The 16,147-nt window shown below is 38.7% G+C and overlaps 1 protein-coding gene across 1 annotated transcript; it reads right to left on the bottom strand.

Moving 5' to 3' along the window:
• Positions 1–455: 455 nt before the first annotated feature.
• On the bottom strand, positions 456–14,286 carry LOC145495468 (uncharacterized). Its single transcript, XM_081475092.1, has 2 exons — positions 12,789–14,286; positions 456–989 (listed from the first exon to the last, which is right to left on the bottom strand). Exons 1-2 carry the CDS (start codon positions 14,284–14,286, stop codon positions 592–594), a joined length of 1,896 nt encoding a protein of 631 aa, XP_081331218.1. The 3' UTR covers positions 456–591.
• Positions 14,287–16,147: the final 1,861 nt, after the last annotated feature.

Raw genomic sequence — 16,147 nt, 5'->3', positions numbered from 1 at the left:
AAATGGACTTGTACTATCAGACAGAAATCTCACCCACACGTTACACAAAGGCCTGGATCTTTGGAAAACAAGAGTGGTTACCCAGCTTTCTTTTCAAAAGTGAGAATGAGAGATTTTGAAAGAGAAAGCCGACGAGTACAAATACTACTAAAACAAGAAACAAAACTTTGTTATGAACAATTCCTTTAAAGATCGAGGAACGTTTCTCGGAGCATAAAGGTAGACTATCGCACTGGTCTATTCTACTCACCTAGTTTTGAGAGTTTACTTTTATTCGTCAAATTGCATTTATGCTGCCATTGACAGAGCAAATGAGGGATCCATTTACTGTATCTTAAAGAGGTGATATCTTATCAGTGTCTAAATACTGTCAAGAGAGAAGTCTCCCTTGAAGTCTGAAATAGTGAGTTGAAGTATTTCAACCTTTATAGTGCTCAGCAATGATTCTCAGTTATGTTAGCTCTAACTTCTTCTCTTTCTGAGTCGGGTTCTAGAGGAACTAAAGAACTGGTATGCATCATGCAATAGGAAGGGTTAAAAGGGCTATTCTAGTTCCCTGCCTTCTTGTTAGTATTATAAACTCACACTGCTTTACAGGTGTGTGTCTTCAATTGTCTCATGCAACGGGAAATCAGCGACTGTCAAACGCGAACAGAATTCTGTTTGTGTTCCTTGGTGACATTTTTTGTTGCTGATTTTGGCGACTGGACGATTGTCATCCTGCAGGTCCAAAGCGTGATCATCGCCTTGTTCACCTTCTTCGAGAGTAACATCAAATGCTCCACTGTCCTTAACAGCCGCACGAAGTGTAGTCATTTCAAAGTGTCCCGTTTGCAGCTGGGTTTTCAGGACGTTTTTCCCAACCATTCCTCGAATTTCTCCTTGCAAATCGACGAGAGGGAGAAACAACGCCAGACAGCAAGAAAAGGAGCAATGAGGATTTTTACGCCACTCCTTGAAGTAGTCATAGAGGTGCAAGGCGTACTGAACTGAGAACAAAACGAAAACAGAAAACTTGATGTTTTTGGCACAGCACTTGAGATATCTAGCACATCAATGGTGGCAAAAATTTCACAGTTTCCATTCTCCATTAAAAATCATTATCACATGCCTAGCATCGCACTTTCAAGAGGGTCTCAATGAGATTAGTCGTTAACCCTCCAACAGCATAAAAATTAACCACCAAACGCCACATACGGAAAATCGTCAATCGTCTAAGCAGTCAGTCATATTTAGTTGGCAAATGTCTCACAAATAAATCTACTCGCAAAAAGGTTAACACAGAATGAAAGAATGCTGTCAAACAGTAGTAATTAAATGTTTGTGAGAAATTTCGATCTAACGGTTAAAATAAAACTTCTGCTAAAAATGATCGTTTGCTGGCTAATAGCAGTTTTTATTACAATGACTGATCGTAGAGACCTAATCGCGGCGTGAAAGGTACCACTTGTCAGGCAATTAACTTAAGTGCCTAGTCTTTGCGTTATTTACGCAAACAAACTAGATTTGCGATAACACTAAGATAGAGTGCAACTTTACCCAGAAAAAACAAAATAATTTTATAGGTAGTCTATGTGCCAGCCCACCGATTTGACCTGAATTTTGACGTGAAACAACGTCGTCGAGGCGTATAATTTTGAAAAATTTGATATAAAATTGAGGTTTTAATTACATGCGGCTATGGCAACGCTAAAGTACTTCTAAAAGATGGTATATTAATATTATGGGGTAGCTTACACAACTATGTTTAGCTTGCTAACCCTCGAAAAAAAATGTAATTGTAGGGTCTAGTTTTGCTCTTTAAGGGAAAAAATAGGTAAGGCCACCTTGACAATAAAAGAAAAATTCAAACAATTTCTAAGATACAATTTCGAGCAAGTTGGTAAAGACCTTCATCCTGTCAAAGTTGGAGAAAACCGTGCATAGGCTGCATAGGTATTGTTACTTTTATATACTCCAGTAACGTTACAGCAAGACGCTCTTAAATCCTGACAGGAGCAAGACAAATTATAATTCTTTCCATAGAACTTTAACTTCACTGTGAGACATTGTTTTAACTTTTGTTTATAGGAAAAGATGTATCAGTTCAACACCGTCACAATCTTTCCGATTGTTCTTTGGCTGCAAAGTTGAATATGCACCTTATTTCCCAAAAATAGAGCTATAGCAAACCTTTTTTTCGTTTTCAAAAGCTTTGAGGTGCTTCTATCAGACACGACCAAACTTTTAGCGCTACAGTGAAAAATGGTCTTTTTGCGAATTAAATTTCTAAATAATTTAAACCTTAAAACATCAAAAAAAAAATATATTGAGTTTTCTAACAATAAGAATCTAGATGTAAACACAGTGAAGAATACGAAAATGCGAAATATGTTCTCGATATTTCGCTTTTGTTAAAATCCCATGCAAACGTTGCCGTCTTGGTAGTCCCAGTGTTCCAGAGCTTTAGATCTTGAACTGTAAAGATCCAAAGGTTCAGTGGGCTCAAGAATGCTCCGGCGCAATAATTTTTTTTCCATAGCATGCAACCGTTTCCATGTTTTTCCGCACGCTCCATTTACAGGCACTGTTAGCTAGTTCGCTTCAGGCGTCCAGAAAGGCTTACCTGACAGAAGTTACATATGCAATTCTGACCAAACTACTTGAAGTTGCAAAACTCGCGTAAATCAGTAAAGGGATTATTCATGAGACAGGTGGCTTTCTTCGCCAATGCGCTGATATTTAGTCGACAGTACTATTGATTGCTACTTAGGCCCACGCGCATGGGCCTTGGGACCGACATGACCGGGCGTGTACGTACAGTAAGTAGTGTGTGGCGTGCTTAGCGTGTTCGAGCTTTGCTCGCCCGCTTTGGAATTATTCTTCATTTTATATTGGTAAATCGTAGCCATCACCTTGCGATCCTGCTATAATCTTTTGCTTCACTTGTTGTTTCTGCCGTAGAATTAGGATACCATTTTGTGCACTCTTCCGTTTCTATGCGGCCACAGACTTATTTTTTGTACCACGAGCTAGCCATTTTTTTTTCTCCTTAGTCTTGTTTATATGTCTTGAATTCGCCTGTACTTCTGTTAGTTTACACATTTTGTAGTTCTTGTAGTGTCCTTAGAAAGTTCGACCGCCAGGGTGAACTTGTTTTCAAGTTTACTCGCTAGCTTTAGTTTAGATCACTTTGGCTCCTATTTTGATGTAATTAGAATTTGTCTCCGGTCTTCATGACCACATGAGGTTTTGCATTACAACATTTGTTTTTTAGAAGTTTATTGTTGGATGCAGTGCAGCCTCCAAGTCTCCTGTTTCCTAGCTTTAGCCGCTGACATATATTTCATAAGGAAAACCTCGTATTTAGTTGTATTCATTTGAATCATATCCTAAATATTAATTTCTGTAATTTGTATTAGGTCTTACTATATATTACAGTGTTGTTAAAGCAAAACCTATGTCTTATATGCATTCTTGGACCTGTTCTCCCATGACATATCTAAACAGAGGAGACAACGGTAAACATTAAAATTCATTTCGTCGACTGAATTTTCCCCCTACCCTTCATCGCCGAAACTTAACCGCTGACCAACAAATGACAACTTTAGAGTTCCTGTCCATAAAAATGGAAAATAACTCGGCAAGGGTCGAAAATTCGATTCCGCTCATATTTTTATGGTAGGTAGGCTAGGGTATGACAAAAACTACTGGATAGTTTTTTTTGGCAAAATATCCTTTTATTTCAAAGAAACATGCAAATTACCAACTTCTGTTAAAATTGTCATTTGACGCACCATTTTATTAAGCAAGTTTGAGGACCTCGCATCCAAAACCACATCATTCTTCCGTCTTTAAAACACTCAAATATTTTTTGTGCAATGTTTAAATGTGTACTGGGTTGATTTTAGGAAATGTTGCGTTGTCTTTTTGGGTGCAAAATAATGAAATTTCGAAGACATGCATTTAATTCACTTAAAAGTACTTCGTGAATATAATTAATTTTCACCATGTGCGAAACCTTCAAATGGATTAAGCTTCTGGTGGTTGAATTGCAGCAGGATGGTCTACAGATTCCTGTAAAAAAAATTTTGGGCAAATGATTGTGAGAGACGCGAGAGCTTTTCAAAGTGCGTCAAAAATGCAAATATTTGACCATTCTCTCGTCAAATTTCAATTTACGGGTCAGACGTATATTTTAACATGCGTCACATGACTTGACCAATGTTAAGTTGAAATAGACACAGAGCTGATAATTTCGAAATGTTCTAACTTTATTTGCTGTAAAAGGTAGGGCCAAAGCCGATTTGACGTGTTTCTTTCAGCATTCGTTGCACATAAAGCAGAAGTTTGCTTTTGTTTACATAACATCCGATGTATATCGCCAACTGTCAACTTATTTAATGATCGAATACCATGAATCTGTGACCCTCTTTCGACACATATGATCACCGCTGCATCTAAGACAGAAACGGCTAAGTAATTAACCGCACGGCCATGGGCCGAGCGCGGTTCTAGGTTTACCCGTGGTTTATTATTATTTTTTTTTTTGTCGGTGACCAGACGCAGACCTCCGCTCGGCCAAACTTTGAGTCATGCAACGTGTGATGTTTTTCCGCCAGAAGCTGTTAAAACATAAATACACGGACAATTTTACGGATATTGTTTTCTTTTTTGTGGGTAAAATATATTTTCTTTTCGCTTTATCAAAGCGTTGGATTTAAACGGAATAATAAATACGCTGAAAAAAGGTATTACGTCAGCCATGGAATGCGCTGACGTTGCAGCTTTCACTTTCGCTACGTGACAAATAAGATCGTGTTTACTTTGCAAGTTTATTTCGGCAGAAGCGACGGTCATTAATTTATTTGTAATTTTGCGAGTATTTCTTGTGGTTTTAGGCAAATGAAGTAAATCCTTTGACTGTTTCATCGCAGCAAGTTCATAGATCGGAAGGAAAATTAAATATTTGCAAGCCAAGCAAAGAACGTGTCAGAACGTGCAAAGATTACGTCATTGATAGGGAAATAACCACCGTACTAAAGATAGCCGTAGATAACGCAATTCTTGAATTATGTGACTTGTGTGACTTCTTTGCTAACCCTTAACTCAAGGGAAAAAAACAATTAAATTTAATTGTGACTTTAAAGAAAGAAAGCGGTTTGTAATAGTGTTCGTATCTTCATGCCCATACATATCCCGAAGAAAGTTCCAGATTAAGACTATTACGTCATCGGAGATGTCACAACGGCTACGACTGATGGTGCAATAATAGAGTGTGTGTTGATCAAGTCATGTGATGTCTACAGTAATCAATGAATCATCAAAGATTGCTTTGGAATATGGACTGCGTTGCGACTGTCGTACTAAGAAAACAGTTAAATTTTAAAAGCGCGGTTATAAGATCTAACAGATCTTCTTGTTTGTAGATAGTTGCTTGCTTTGCACTACACCAAAATATTACGTTTGATCATCATGGTTTGATGGCTTGAATCCTTGCTTGCAGCGGTTCCTTGTTCGTCACGCAATGCTGTCATCCCATTTTAGGGGGTAGGGGTAGGACAATTTCTATCCTAATACATAAGGCTTCGTAAGGCTTGGAGCCACTGGGAGTACACAATCGTGTTGAGTAGGAAGAGATTGAATTAAGAAATGAAAAGAATGAATAGTTTACCATTGCCCCAGTTGTTATTTTTTACTCTACCACCGCTACCTACATGCCCTGCGTAATAATGTAACGCTAAACTCAAACCTAAGTTTTTTCGTGCTGTGCAATGATTTTTGGTTTACATGTAATACAGTGGGCTACCCTCCGGTAATTTAGTGGTGACCGCTTAATGGGGCTAGCCGCTTAAATAGAGGTTGATGTTCAGTGCCTTGATTATTTAGGGCTAGGGTTATAAACTTCGTGGTGACCATGGAGTCAGTTCAAGTCAGTCATGATAGACGTGTATTTGAATTATCACTCGTCATGCACCTTCAATTTCAGACTCTTATCTGCCATCGACCTTTCTAAAACAAAGTTTTTAAATTTTGGGTGGCCGGTTAATAGGGGTAAAGACAATAATTAAACCCTTATCGGAACGACCAAATGGTGGCTGCGGAGGTAACCGGTCAATAGGTGTTTTATTTACAATATTTTACTGACAATAATTTTGGACTGTATTGACAGTCCTCTATTTTCTGTTACAAACATACCAATGCCTCGCTACTAGGCAAACTAAATACTCCAAATATAATGGCATGGCCATGGCTTTTTACTCACATAATTACTATAATAATAATAATAATAATAATAATAATAATAATAATAATAAAATATTTATATAGCGCCAATATCCTAAAAGTTCAAAAGCGCTTTACAGTTAGAAATATTAAAAACACTTAAGACAAATAAAGTAAAAATAAAAAAAATGTCGCTAAAAAGTTATAAAAATGCTTTCTTAAAAAGGAACGTTTTTAGTTTATGTTTAAAAAGGGACACTGAGGAGCTGTTCTTGATGTCAGACGGAAGAGTGTTCCACTTAAATTTAGTCTGTTTAGTCTGTTTTTCTCACGAGTTAAACACGCTGTGATTTCCTATTTTTATTTCAGCTAGTTCTTGCTTCATTGATCTGTAATTTGTTTTATGGCAATTTTTTTAAAAAAATTCTAGTGAGTACAGGCACTAGCTTTATCAGCTGTTGTCTGAAACATCAGAACGTACAACAAACGTGATTTGGACAGAGGCCACGTACACTATAGAATACGATTATATAAATATATATATATTATTATTTATGAACAAACAGATGAACAATGATTAAATTGTTTCACTTATCCTGAGAGTGCTCTGTACAAAATAGATCAAAATGTGTAGCATATGCCGTGACAGCATTGCGTGACGCACAATTAACGGCTGTAAGATTGTGCTGCGTCGACACGCTTATCGGTAATGGTCAGCAATTTATCAAACGTAATATTTTGGCGCAGTGCAAAGCAAGCAACTATCTACAAATGACTCAGCCGTTTTTGACTTAGATGCAGTGATGTTCATATGCGCAGATAGATGGTCACAGATTCATGGTATTCGACCAATCACAGGTTGACAGTAGCCGATGTACATCGGACGTTAAACTTGTGTAAACAAAAGCAAATCTCTGCATGTGCGATGAGTGGTGAGAGATCGACTAGAAACACGTCAAATCGGCTTTGGATCTGCCTTTTACAACAAATAAGGTTAGAACATTTCGAAATTATCAGCTCTGTATCTATTTCAAGTTATTATAGGTCCAGTCATGTGGCGCATGCTAAAATATACGTCTAACCCGTAAATTGAAATTTGACGAGAGAATGGTCAAATATTTGCACTTTTGACGCACTTTGAAAAGCTCTCGCGTCTCTCACAATCATATGCCCCAAAATCTTTTTACAGGAATCTGTAGACCATCCTGCTGCAATTCAACCACCAGAAGCTTAATCCATTTGAAGGTTTCGCACATGGTGAAAATTAATTATATTCACGAAGTACTTTTAAGTGAATTAAATGCATGTCTTCGAAATTTCATTATTTTGCACCCAAAAAGACAACGCAACATTTCCTAAAATCAACCCAATACACATTTAAACATTGCACAAAAATATTTGAGTGTTTTAAAGACGGAAGAATTATGTGGTTTTGGATGCGAGGCCCTCGAACTTGCTTAATAAAATGGTGCGTGAAATGACAATTTTAACGGAAGTTGGTACTTTGGATGTTTCTTTGTCAAAAAAACTATCCAGTAGTTTTTGTCATGCCCTAGCCTATCTACCATAAGAATATGAGGGAAATCGAATTTTCGACCCTTGCCGCGAAATTAAGAATTTGTCTGATTTTGACAGGCAGGCACTCTTAATTGTAAACAGCCAGAAAGCTTTATTTTAAAATGTCAACCGTCTGAGGTAAACCCCCATTAAACGCCCATCACAAGCTTAAGAGCTTGACTTTGCGCAACAAAACAATACTGATTTTTGTTACCGCAGCCAGAGCACTTGTTTGCCGTGTGCCAGGATAAATTATAACATAGCCTTTAGCAAAGCGCGCGTTCTAATTGGCTAATACACTCGATCCATTGTCCGTGGGTTGCACGCTCACGTAAGTTTGTTTATATGTACTTTTACTCGGCAATTTTGTCATTGATGTTTACACTTTTTAAAACATAATTCCCATTTTTTTAAATAAAATCTAATAATTCTTCCGGAGATGAGGAAGATTATTCCTGTGAGCTAAGAAAGTTCGAGCTCAAGTCTTTTGCCGGACCTCCACCTAAGATATTTGAATCAGCTATACAAAGGCACTCGGCACTCGGAGAAGGACCAAAGAAAACAACAAACTGGTCTGTGTCAGCCTTTTGAGGTTAGTAATGCATAGCGGAAATTTGGACAGTTTCTTGAGTGCTTAGCAAACCTCCCAAGTGCATCCATAACTCGATAGTTGCACGCTGCTCGTTTACCATTTCTTTTATAACATTGGAACTTTTGAGATAGTATATACTGAATCTTGTCCGGCTTACATAAGTCAAAAGCGCCATAAACCGCGCGAAAATACTCATTCAAAAATCTGAAAAAGCGACACATCAAAATTCTTCTTGGATCGCGACTAGTTTATAGTTTACATTTTCTCAATCTCGGGCAAACAAAAAACTTCAAACTGTTCAGTTAACCTAAATATCAAGCTGAAAATCTTTCTTAAAAGCCATTTATGTGTTTAAGTTCAGCCTTAGACGCGCAACTGATCAAATATTTAAAACGAAGTGGAAAGGAAAACGAAACCCACAAACCTGTTATTGAATAAAGCATCTCAAACAACTCAAAGCCAGGGTGTTTGTTCGCTTTCTTCTCCACTCTCACTTTTAAGAAACGTCTGGTTCCATATTGTCTTCTTTTTTCCGAAGAGGCCGTGAAGTACAGAGAACTCAGCCACCAAAAGATTCAACCATGAGCGGTTTGTTTTCAATTCTTCGGAAAAGTGATCCAAATCCAAAATCGAAATCTCGAAAATAGCTCTTAAACACTGCCACTTTGTTTCGCGACCGAGTTTGAGGAGAATGGGTCCAGCGGTTGTTGTGACGTCTACCCAGGAAGGTTGAATATATCACGCCCTCTCATTTCCTTCAGGATGGTGCAATACACATTCGAAAAGCGCGCAGAAACGCCTTCCAGAAGTGCTATCGGCTGTTGAAGCAATATCCCAGTTTTAAAGAAAGATATACTATACAATTTACTGGCGATGATCGGTCAATGGTCCTGGTACCATAATTGCAACTTAAGGTGGCTCCCTATAGTTTTTTGACCGCGCGCGAACTGATTTTGAAAAACACCCGATGGCGCGAGTGTTCAAAACTCTTCGCGAACGTCGCTCGCGAGATTACGCAGTAAATCGAAATTTGTTTTATCACAAAAGTTGCGTGAATCTCCTTTGGTTTCAAAATGTTTATCGACCGAATAGAAGACCCTACCCTTCTGTATTTGATTTAAAGGAGACAAGTACGAGGTATGTAGGATTTTCAACCAGAGAAACTGATTTGGTCGATCGTCACGATCATCGCACGGAGCAAAACAAATATATTACCACACCTATACGACGGAAGAGGATTCCGCTAAATCTGGAATGAGCCAGGATGTTACTCCCCAACAAACTACGTCGTGTAACGAGCTCGTGGAGCATGAATATGCACTTCGGAAATACCAAGCAACAAAAAAAGGTCGAATTTTAGCAGCCATAATTGCTCATTTACAAGATGCTAGCTGTCCATAGGGTAAGAATTCCTTGTTCTAAATTTTCCTCTCTAAAAATGTGTCATAATATTGCGAAAACTAGTTTTAGGTAGGACATATGAGCTAATCACGATTCTTTTCCGACTTGCACGCGCAAATGACGCCAGTGGGTCATTGATACGCATGCGCGCGTGGTCGTTTCGAGATTTTATGACGTCACAAATAAGCTAACGAAGGAAAAAAGCGCTCATTTTTCTCGTGTTTCCTTCGGTGAAATTTTGCGAAAGTTTGTATATTTCATGATATAGATGCCTTCTTCATAATATCATTTTTGACAAAATTTTTTCCTAGGGATTTCTCTTTTTTGATCAAAATTAAGGAGATTAATAATTTTTGCGAATCTACCAGATAAACTTTTCATTTTTTTCAAATTAAACTATTGTCCGAAATCGTTTTGACATGACTGCCGAGTTTAAAGATATTATACTGAGGCGAACCCTAGAAAGAGAAGCAAATAGGTGGAAAATAGTAAAAGGATGGTTATCTTTACGATTGGATGTTACTATGGCAACAGTCTGCAATACACTCATATGAACGAAAACGAAACCCCAGGTGTGTTGCTAATCTTCCTTGAGAATGCCAGGGGCTAAAACCCAAAGGTGAAACAAGTAGTTCATACATTGTTAGTTTTTCATCCTTCTTCAGGTGAAGATACTGTTAATACTGAAGGGAGCCACCTTAAGCGATGGTTGATTTTGTCGAACCAAAACAAGCGAACTGAGTCTGTGAGAACCATTGAAGAACTCTCACTGGAATTTGTTCTGCAAACGTTTTATAGTCTATTTTTATTTATTTATTTATTTTTTCTGCTTAAAGCCAACAAGCAATTTGTAGAAGTGCTACCGACAACCTATATCTTCCAGTTCCGCAGTATTTATAACATAGCCGGCAAAGTTGTGTGATCAATCAAGAAGCGTTGCGACCGATATACTGATGTGTAAATAGGCCGCAACTGTACGCCGCCAACCAGCAGTTACTTCTCTTTCGATTAAGATAAAAGTCGAAGATTAATCCTTTAGAATTACATGATAACAAAATGGTTAGTCTCACAGAGATTTTAAAAGTTTGGAAATCAGCAGTGTGACAAACACTCTGTGCAATAGTGTCGAAAATATGACCGCGTAACATTATCTGCGAACCGCAAAGGGAACACATCGTTTTCGCTTATCCGACAAATTTCATTGCAAACTTTGAGAAAAATTTACATTGGTTATTTGAAGTTACGACTTTAAACGTGTGACAATGTGAAATCGGTAATTGTATGAAATGTTTCCTCCCGCCTTGCTTCTCGCAGCTTCAAAAATACAGGTCCGAACCATTATACGATTTTCAATCGATCGAAGCCAGTGTTTTGGAGGTTATCAAGTCTCGAAAACTGCAACACCTACGTCGCTCTTATAAACATGAAGAATTCCAGAACGTAAAACTCAAACTGGATTTAATAGAGCAACCATATCCTGACAAAATACATTCTCGCTAAAGACAAATGTGAACGGGCTATAAACACGCGTGGGAATCTTGTGTTTAGGTGACGAAATTACCATCTAAAGCAGTCCTTGAGTTTTTTTACCTGCTTTTCGTTTGCCTGCTCCTCCACTTCATATCTAGCTTACCATTCCTAATATACAAGCAGCTCGTCCGCCAAGAAGTCTTCCCCTTCGTCGCTTGAAATATTGCAAATTGCTGTCAAAGCTCTATGCGCAGTTCACAGTTATCGAACGAGCTCGATAGAAGTTTATTTCGGAGTCTTCCGAGTCGAAACTTAACCCTGATTCCAGCGAGGAAAGAGAAATGATTCTGGAACAAAACTTGGACGTTTTTAGTCCCAAAATATATTGGAACGATTAGTTTTGTTTTCCATTTTCTCGAGCAAATACAGAGAGCTGACTGAGGCGCCATTGTGTTTGGTTTCTGGGTAGACGTCATCAGCAACCGCTACCCCAAACTCCCTAAAACGCGGTCGCGCCACACTATAAGCTCGACTTTGAAAGGCATAAAAATCGAGTATTCAACCAAATGAATTTTTTTTTCCGCCCAAATGATTTGAATAACAAGTGGATTCGTTTTAGCATAAAAAAAAAAAAAAAAAAAAAAAAAATTAGGGGTTACGTGCACCTTAACTAACTTTTGAGAAACGCTTTTACCGGCGGCAATTTTCGTTTGTTTTCAGCTTGATATTTAGGTTAACCGAACAGTTTATAGTTGTTTATTTACCCGAGATCGAGGAAACGATCCTAGCCGCGATCCAAGAAGAATTTTTATGTGTCGCTTTTTCAGATTTTTGAATGAGTATTTTCGCGCGGTTTATGCATGGCGCTTTTGACTTCATGTAAGCCGGACGAGATTCAGCATGCACTATCTCAAAAGTCTCAATGTCATAAAAGAAATGGTAAACGTGCAGCGTGCAACTATCGAGTTATGGATGCACTCGGGAGGTTTGCTAAACACTAAAGAACTCGGCCATCGCCTTGCGCGGCTCTTACGCTTCTTTCGTGCTTAGCGACCTCCCGCGTGCATCCATAACTCAATAGTTGCACGTTGCACGCTTACCAATTCTTAACTAGTATTTGTAAGATTTAGATGTATCATGGTACCTAGTAACTAGGAATCGATCCTCATAGACCCACAGCACTGTAACTAGACATGGCAACACTATTAGATCGATGTGTATCGACCAATTTCACTTTCGGTGAATAATGAATGTACATGTACTAGTGAAATTAAGAGTCTTCCCCAAAGTTAAAAACAGAGGAAAAAACCGAACAGCACAAAGAAATAAAAATATCAAAATAAAATAAGCATTAGCATTATCTTCAATAACCTGTGAATATCTAGATCCAGGAGACTCGAACCCAGGCCAACAGATTGACTACCTAGGTCTTTGTATGGCCAAAGACATACAACTTTCGAACTGGGTATTTGATCTCGTGGAAGGGTGGCAATTTAGATTAATCATCATACGTATGTTGCATCGTTTCTTTATATCCAAATTTATAGTAACAATAGAGTCTTACCTACTACTAGGCCAATCACCAACGAATTTGCAGCGAACACCAGTATCTTGAATAAGAGTGCGTCAGTATCAGCATCCAACGACCCTGTCGTTATATTTTCGGCAGGAATCCTGCTCATCGCTCCAATAACCATGTTAACAACTGTCACGGCAAGAGAAGTCGTCATCAGTCTGTTCTCCATCACGTCTTGTAATGGCCTGACCCAGGCGAAAAGGATCCCATACATCCCAGTGATGACCAATGCCAAACCGATGTAGGACCTACTCTCTTGTCCCACAAAAATAAGACCGCATGTCAGGATCACTTTACGAGCCGTTTCAACCAGTTCCCAATACCACGAACGGGTTTTGTAATTTACAAAGAGGAAACCCATTCCAGAGATCATTTCTTGATTGAAGGCCCGGCCCTGTGATCTCTCTGCATCTTTTTTGGTCAATGCTGCTCTTCTCTGTCTCCAGATGGCGATGAATGCGGCAGAAGGCAGAACAAAAATGTAGGCAGTACAAATGTATGCTACGATAAGGTAATTATTGTACTTTTGACCTTGGCATGACACGCTGTAATCTGCTTTAAGGTACTTGGAACACAGCTCTTCCTTGTCATCCCGGCAAAGTTTCCTGCAGGCCAGTGGAAGGACATTGGCTGCCTTAGAACACGTGCTGAGGTACGTTACGTACAGGAAGAAAAACATATTCCTGTACACCAGCTCTTTTGATTGTGACACTCTTTTAGACTTTTCTTCGTCTTCCAGGTTGTGATTTCTGAGGATCATAAGCCTATGCACTCCGTAAGCAATGCCAGCAATGCAAATGACACCAGCATTTACTGCCATTATTGCAAAGAGGCTTCCAAAGGCATCCAAGCGCATTTCGGGGAAAAGGCAATGGACAGGTGCTATTTGCAGCACATTCAACTGAAGAAATCCTGAATACTTCGCGATATTTTCAAGAGAACCTGGCCATTTTATGTACGAGAACGCATCCAGCAAACCGTGCGTGACCTGATAAAAGCCAATTACGATCTTGAGCTTTGAAAAAAACGTATCCATAAGACGGCCTTCTCCTTTCTTCTTAATTTTTCTTCGGCTCGTCCACACCAAAACTGCGATGATAATTAAAAAAATGACCAGGGTTATGGACAGCTGACCAGCAATCCATTTCTTTGATGGGCATCGTGTGCAGATTTTGAATTGTTTAAAGTGTCCTGAACTGCAAACGCTGCAAAGTGGACCTTCGTACCCATTCTCACACGGGGAATCTAAATCCCCCTTGCATGATTCCTCAACTGGGCACCTATAAGGCGTTGGTATTGCATACGGGTATTGTACATGGAAAGTATCTAGAGTTGGTGAAGATGCCAGGAGATTTTTAATGAAAACTTGGTAACGATTTTTGTGAGTCTCATTTCGCCATTCCCACCAATGACCAGATTTCAATGAAGCATAATCATCTTGGCATTTCAGTCCCCCTTGACCACACTTGAAACATCCTTTGAACATGTGGGTTCGATATTGGCCTTTTAAGCATTTACAAGCACGATGTCCAGCAAAGAAGTCAGTTTCTGTACCTGTTGGAGATTTAGAAACAATATGTCATTTCTTAATGACATCATGTTTAACATTGTAAATGATGATATTGAACAATGTAATAACTTCAATGAAAACCTTTCCTGGATAACCACGCGCGGTACGGACCAAGTTTGGTCACCTTTCACAATAAAAATAACGGGGTTTTGTATACACTGTTCGTCGGTTCTTGATCAATTACCTTTGTCAAGAGGTTATTTTGACCGGTTGGGAGGAGTTTTAGTGGCCGTTGCCGTTGTGGAGAGGTAATGACCCTGGTAGAGAGGTTAAAACAAGAGCGATGTGATGGACTCTTGCCGGGACCAAATAAAGTAGCCGCTGTAGTATGTGGCTGTAAGTGGAGGTTCGACTGTATGTTAAAATCTCTTCCTGGTTATTTACTATCATTGAGTAGTTAATGATCTCTCGACGATCTGTCGCAGTGATCATAGAGAGATCTTACTGTCTTAAAAAGTTCAAGGCTAATTATTAGCTAAGAGATGTTTGGGCAGGACTTCTAGGTTGTCGCTGTCAAGTAAAGTGATAATGACGTTTGCGAACTGAGCTTGGGCTACGTGTTGTCTAATGAGCACTAATATTGAGTTTTTATCCGTCAACTTTGTCTTATCTCTCCCACTGCATAATAACGTGACGCCATACTAAAAAAATACCTAAGAATCAGAATTATAAAATTTTGTGGGATAACATTACACAACCGAATGAGGTCCATGCAAAGAAACTCGTATGCAGAGGTCCGGATAGGATGCTGGTTTTACTAGGTATCGGTTAAGTGACCACAGCTTAAAGTCATCTATGCGTGTGTGAAGCGTTATCATCCATTTAACAGTGATTAAGATAGTAGAGGGATTATCTAGACAGTCCACCTTACCTAGAGGACATGACTTGCAATCCCGATGATACTTTCCAGGTGCTTTATCAAATGCAACAAAAGAACCATTTGGACATCTCTTGCAGCTTTTGCTCACATAGCCGAGAGTGTCAGAGAAAAAACCTCCTGGGAAAAGACAAGAACAATGCTATGTTATGGTATGTTATGCCACCTAAAGAAATGTCCGGTTGCGAAACTAGTTTGCTATACATGTATAGTAAGTAATGGAAGCAACGTGGCAATGCAAAGAAGTGTCGTAAGTAATGTACCACTAACCCTAACAATAATACTAACACTATAGTGTAAGTGTAAGAAGTGTAAGTAAAATGTAAGTATAATATTAGTATTGTAAGTAGTGGAAGTGTTCGTCCTGTAAATAAGCTTGCATTTCTAATAAAAAAAAAAAAAAAAAATTAAAAAAAAAAAAAACACTATCGCTAACGGCAAAACTAACGCTAACACTAACACTAACACTAATATCTATAATATAAGCCGAGAAATCTCGGAGGTTTGATTGGTTGATAGTATCACCATTTCTGCATAATAGTGGTATAACAGCAAAAATGGATGGTATAACAAGGTTACCATGACAACACTGAACACAATTACGTTTTTGTTTTTGTTTTCAAAAAAAATGGCGGCCAGATTCCCTTAAATTTCCTGTTAGGAAATACAAAAGCTCGCCCAAAAATCAGTGAACCAAAACCCAGTCAAAACTATTAAAACGTGGATGAATGTTTGGAAGTCGTGGGCAGAAAGCAAGGGCCTTAAGAGCAGCTTCGCCTAAATATCAACTAGACTTGGAAATAGCGAAAAAATCGAATTTCTTCAAACTCGCCCAGAATGAAGCCCTACGGGCACTAGTTACAAAAATATCGTTTTAAGTTCGATAAATCAAAAATTATT

This window comes from Orbicella franksi, chromosome 8, assembly GCF_964199315.1.
Source record: "Orbicella franksi chromosome 8, jaOrbFran1.1, whole genome shotgun sequence".
Taxonomy (NCBI): domain Eukaryota; kingdom Metazoa; phylum Cnidaria; class Anthozoa; order Scleractinia; family Merulinidae; genus Orbicella; species Orbicella franksi.
This window is presented reverse-complemented; position numbering and strand designations above follow the sequence as displayed.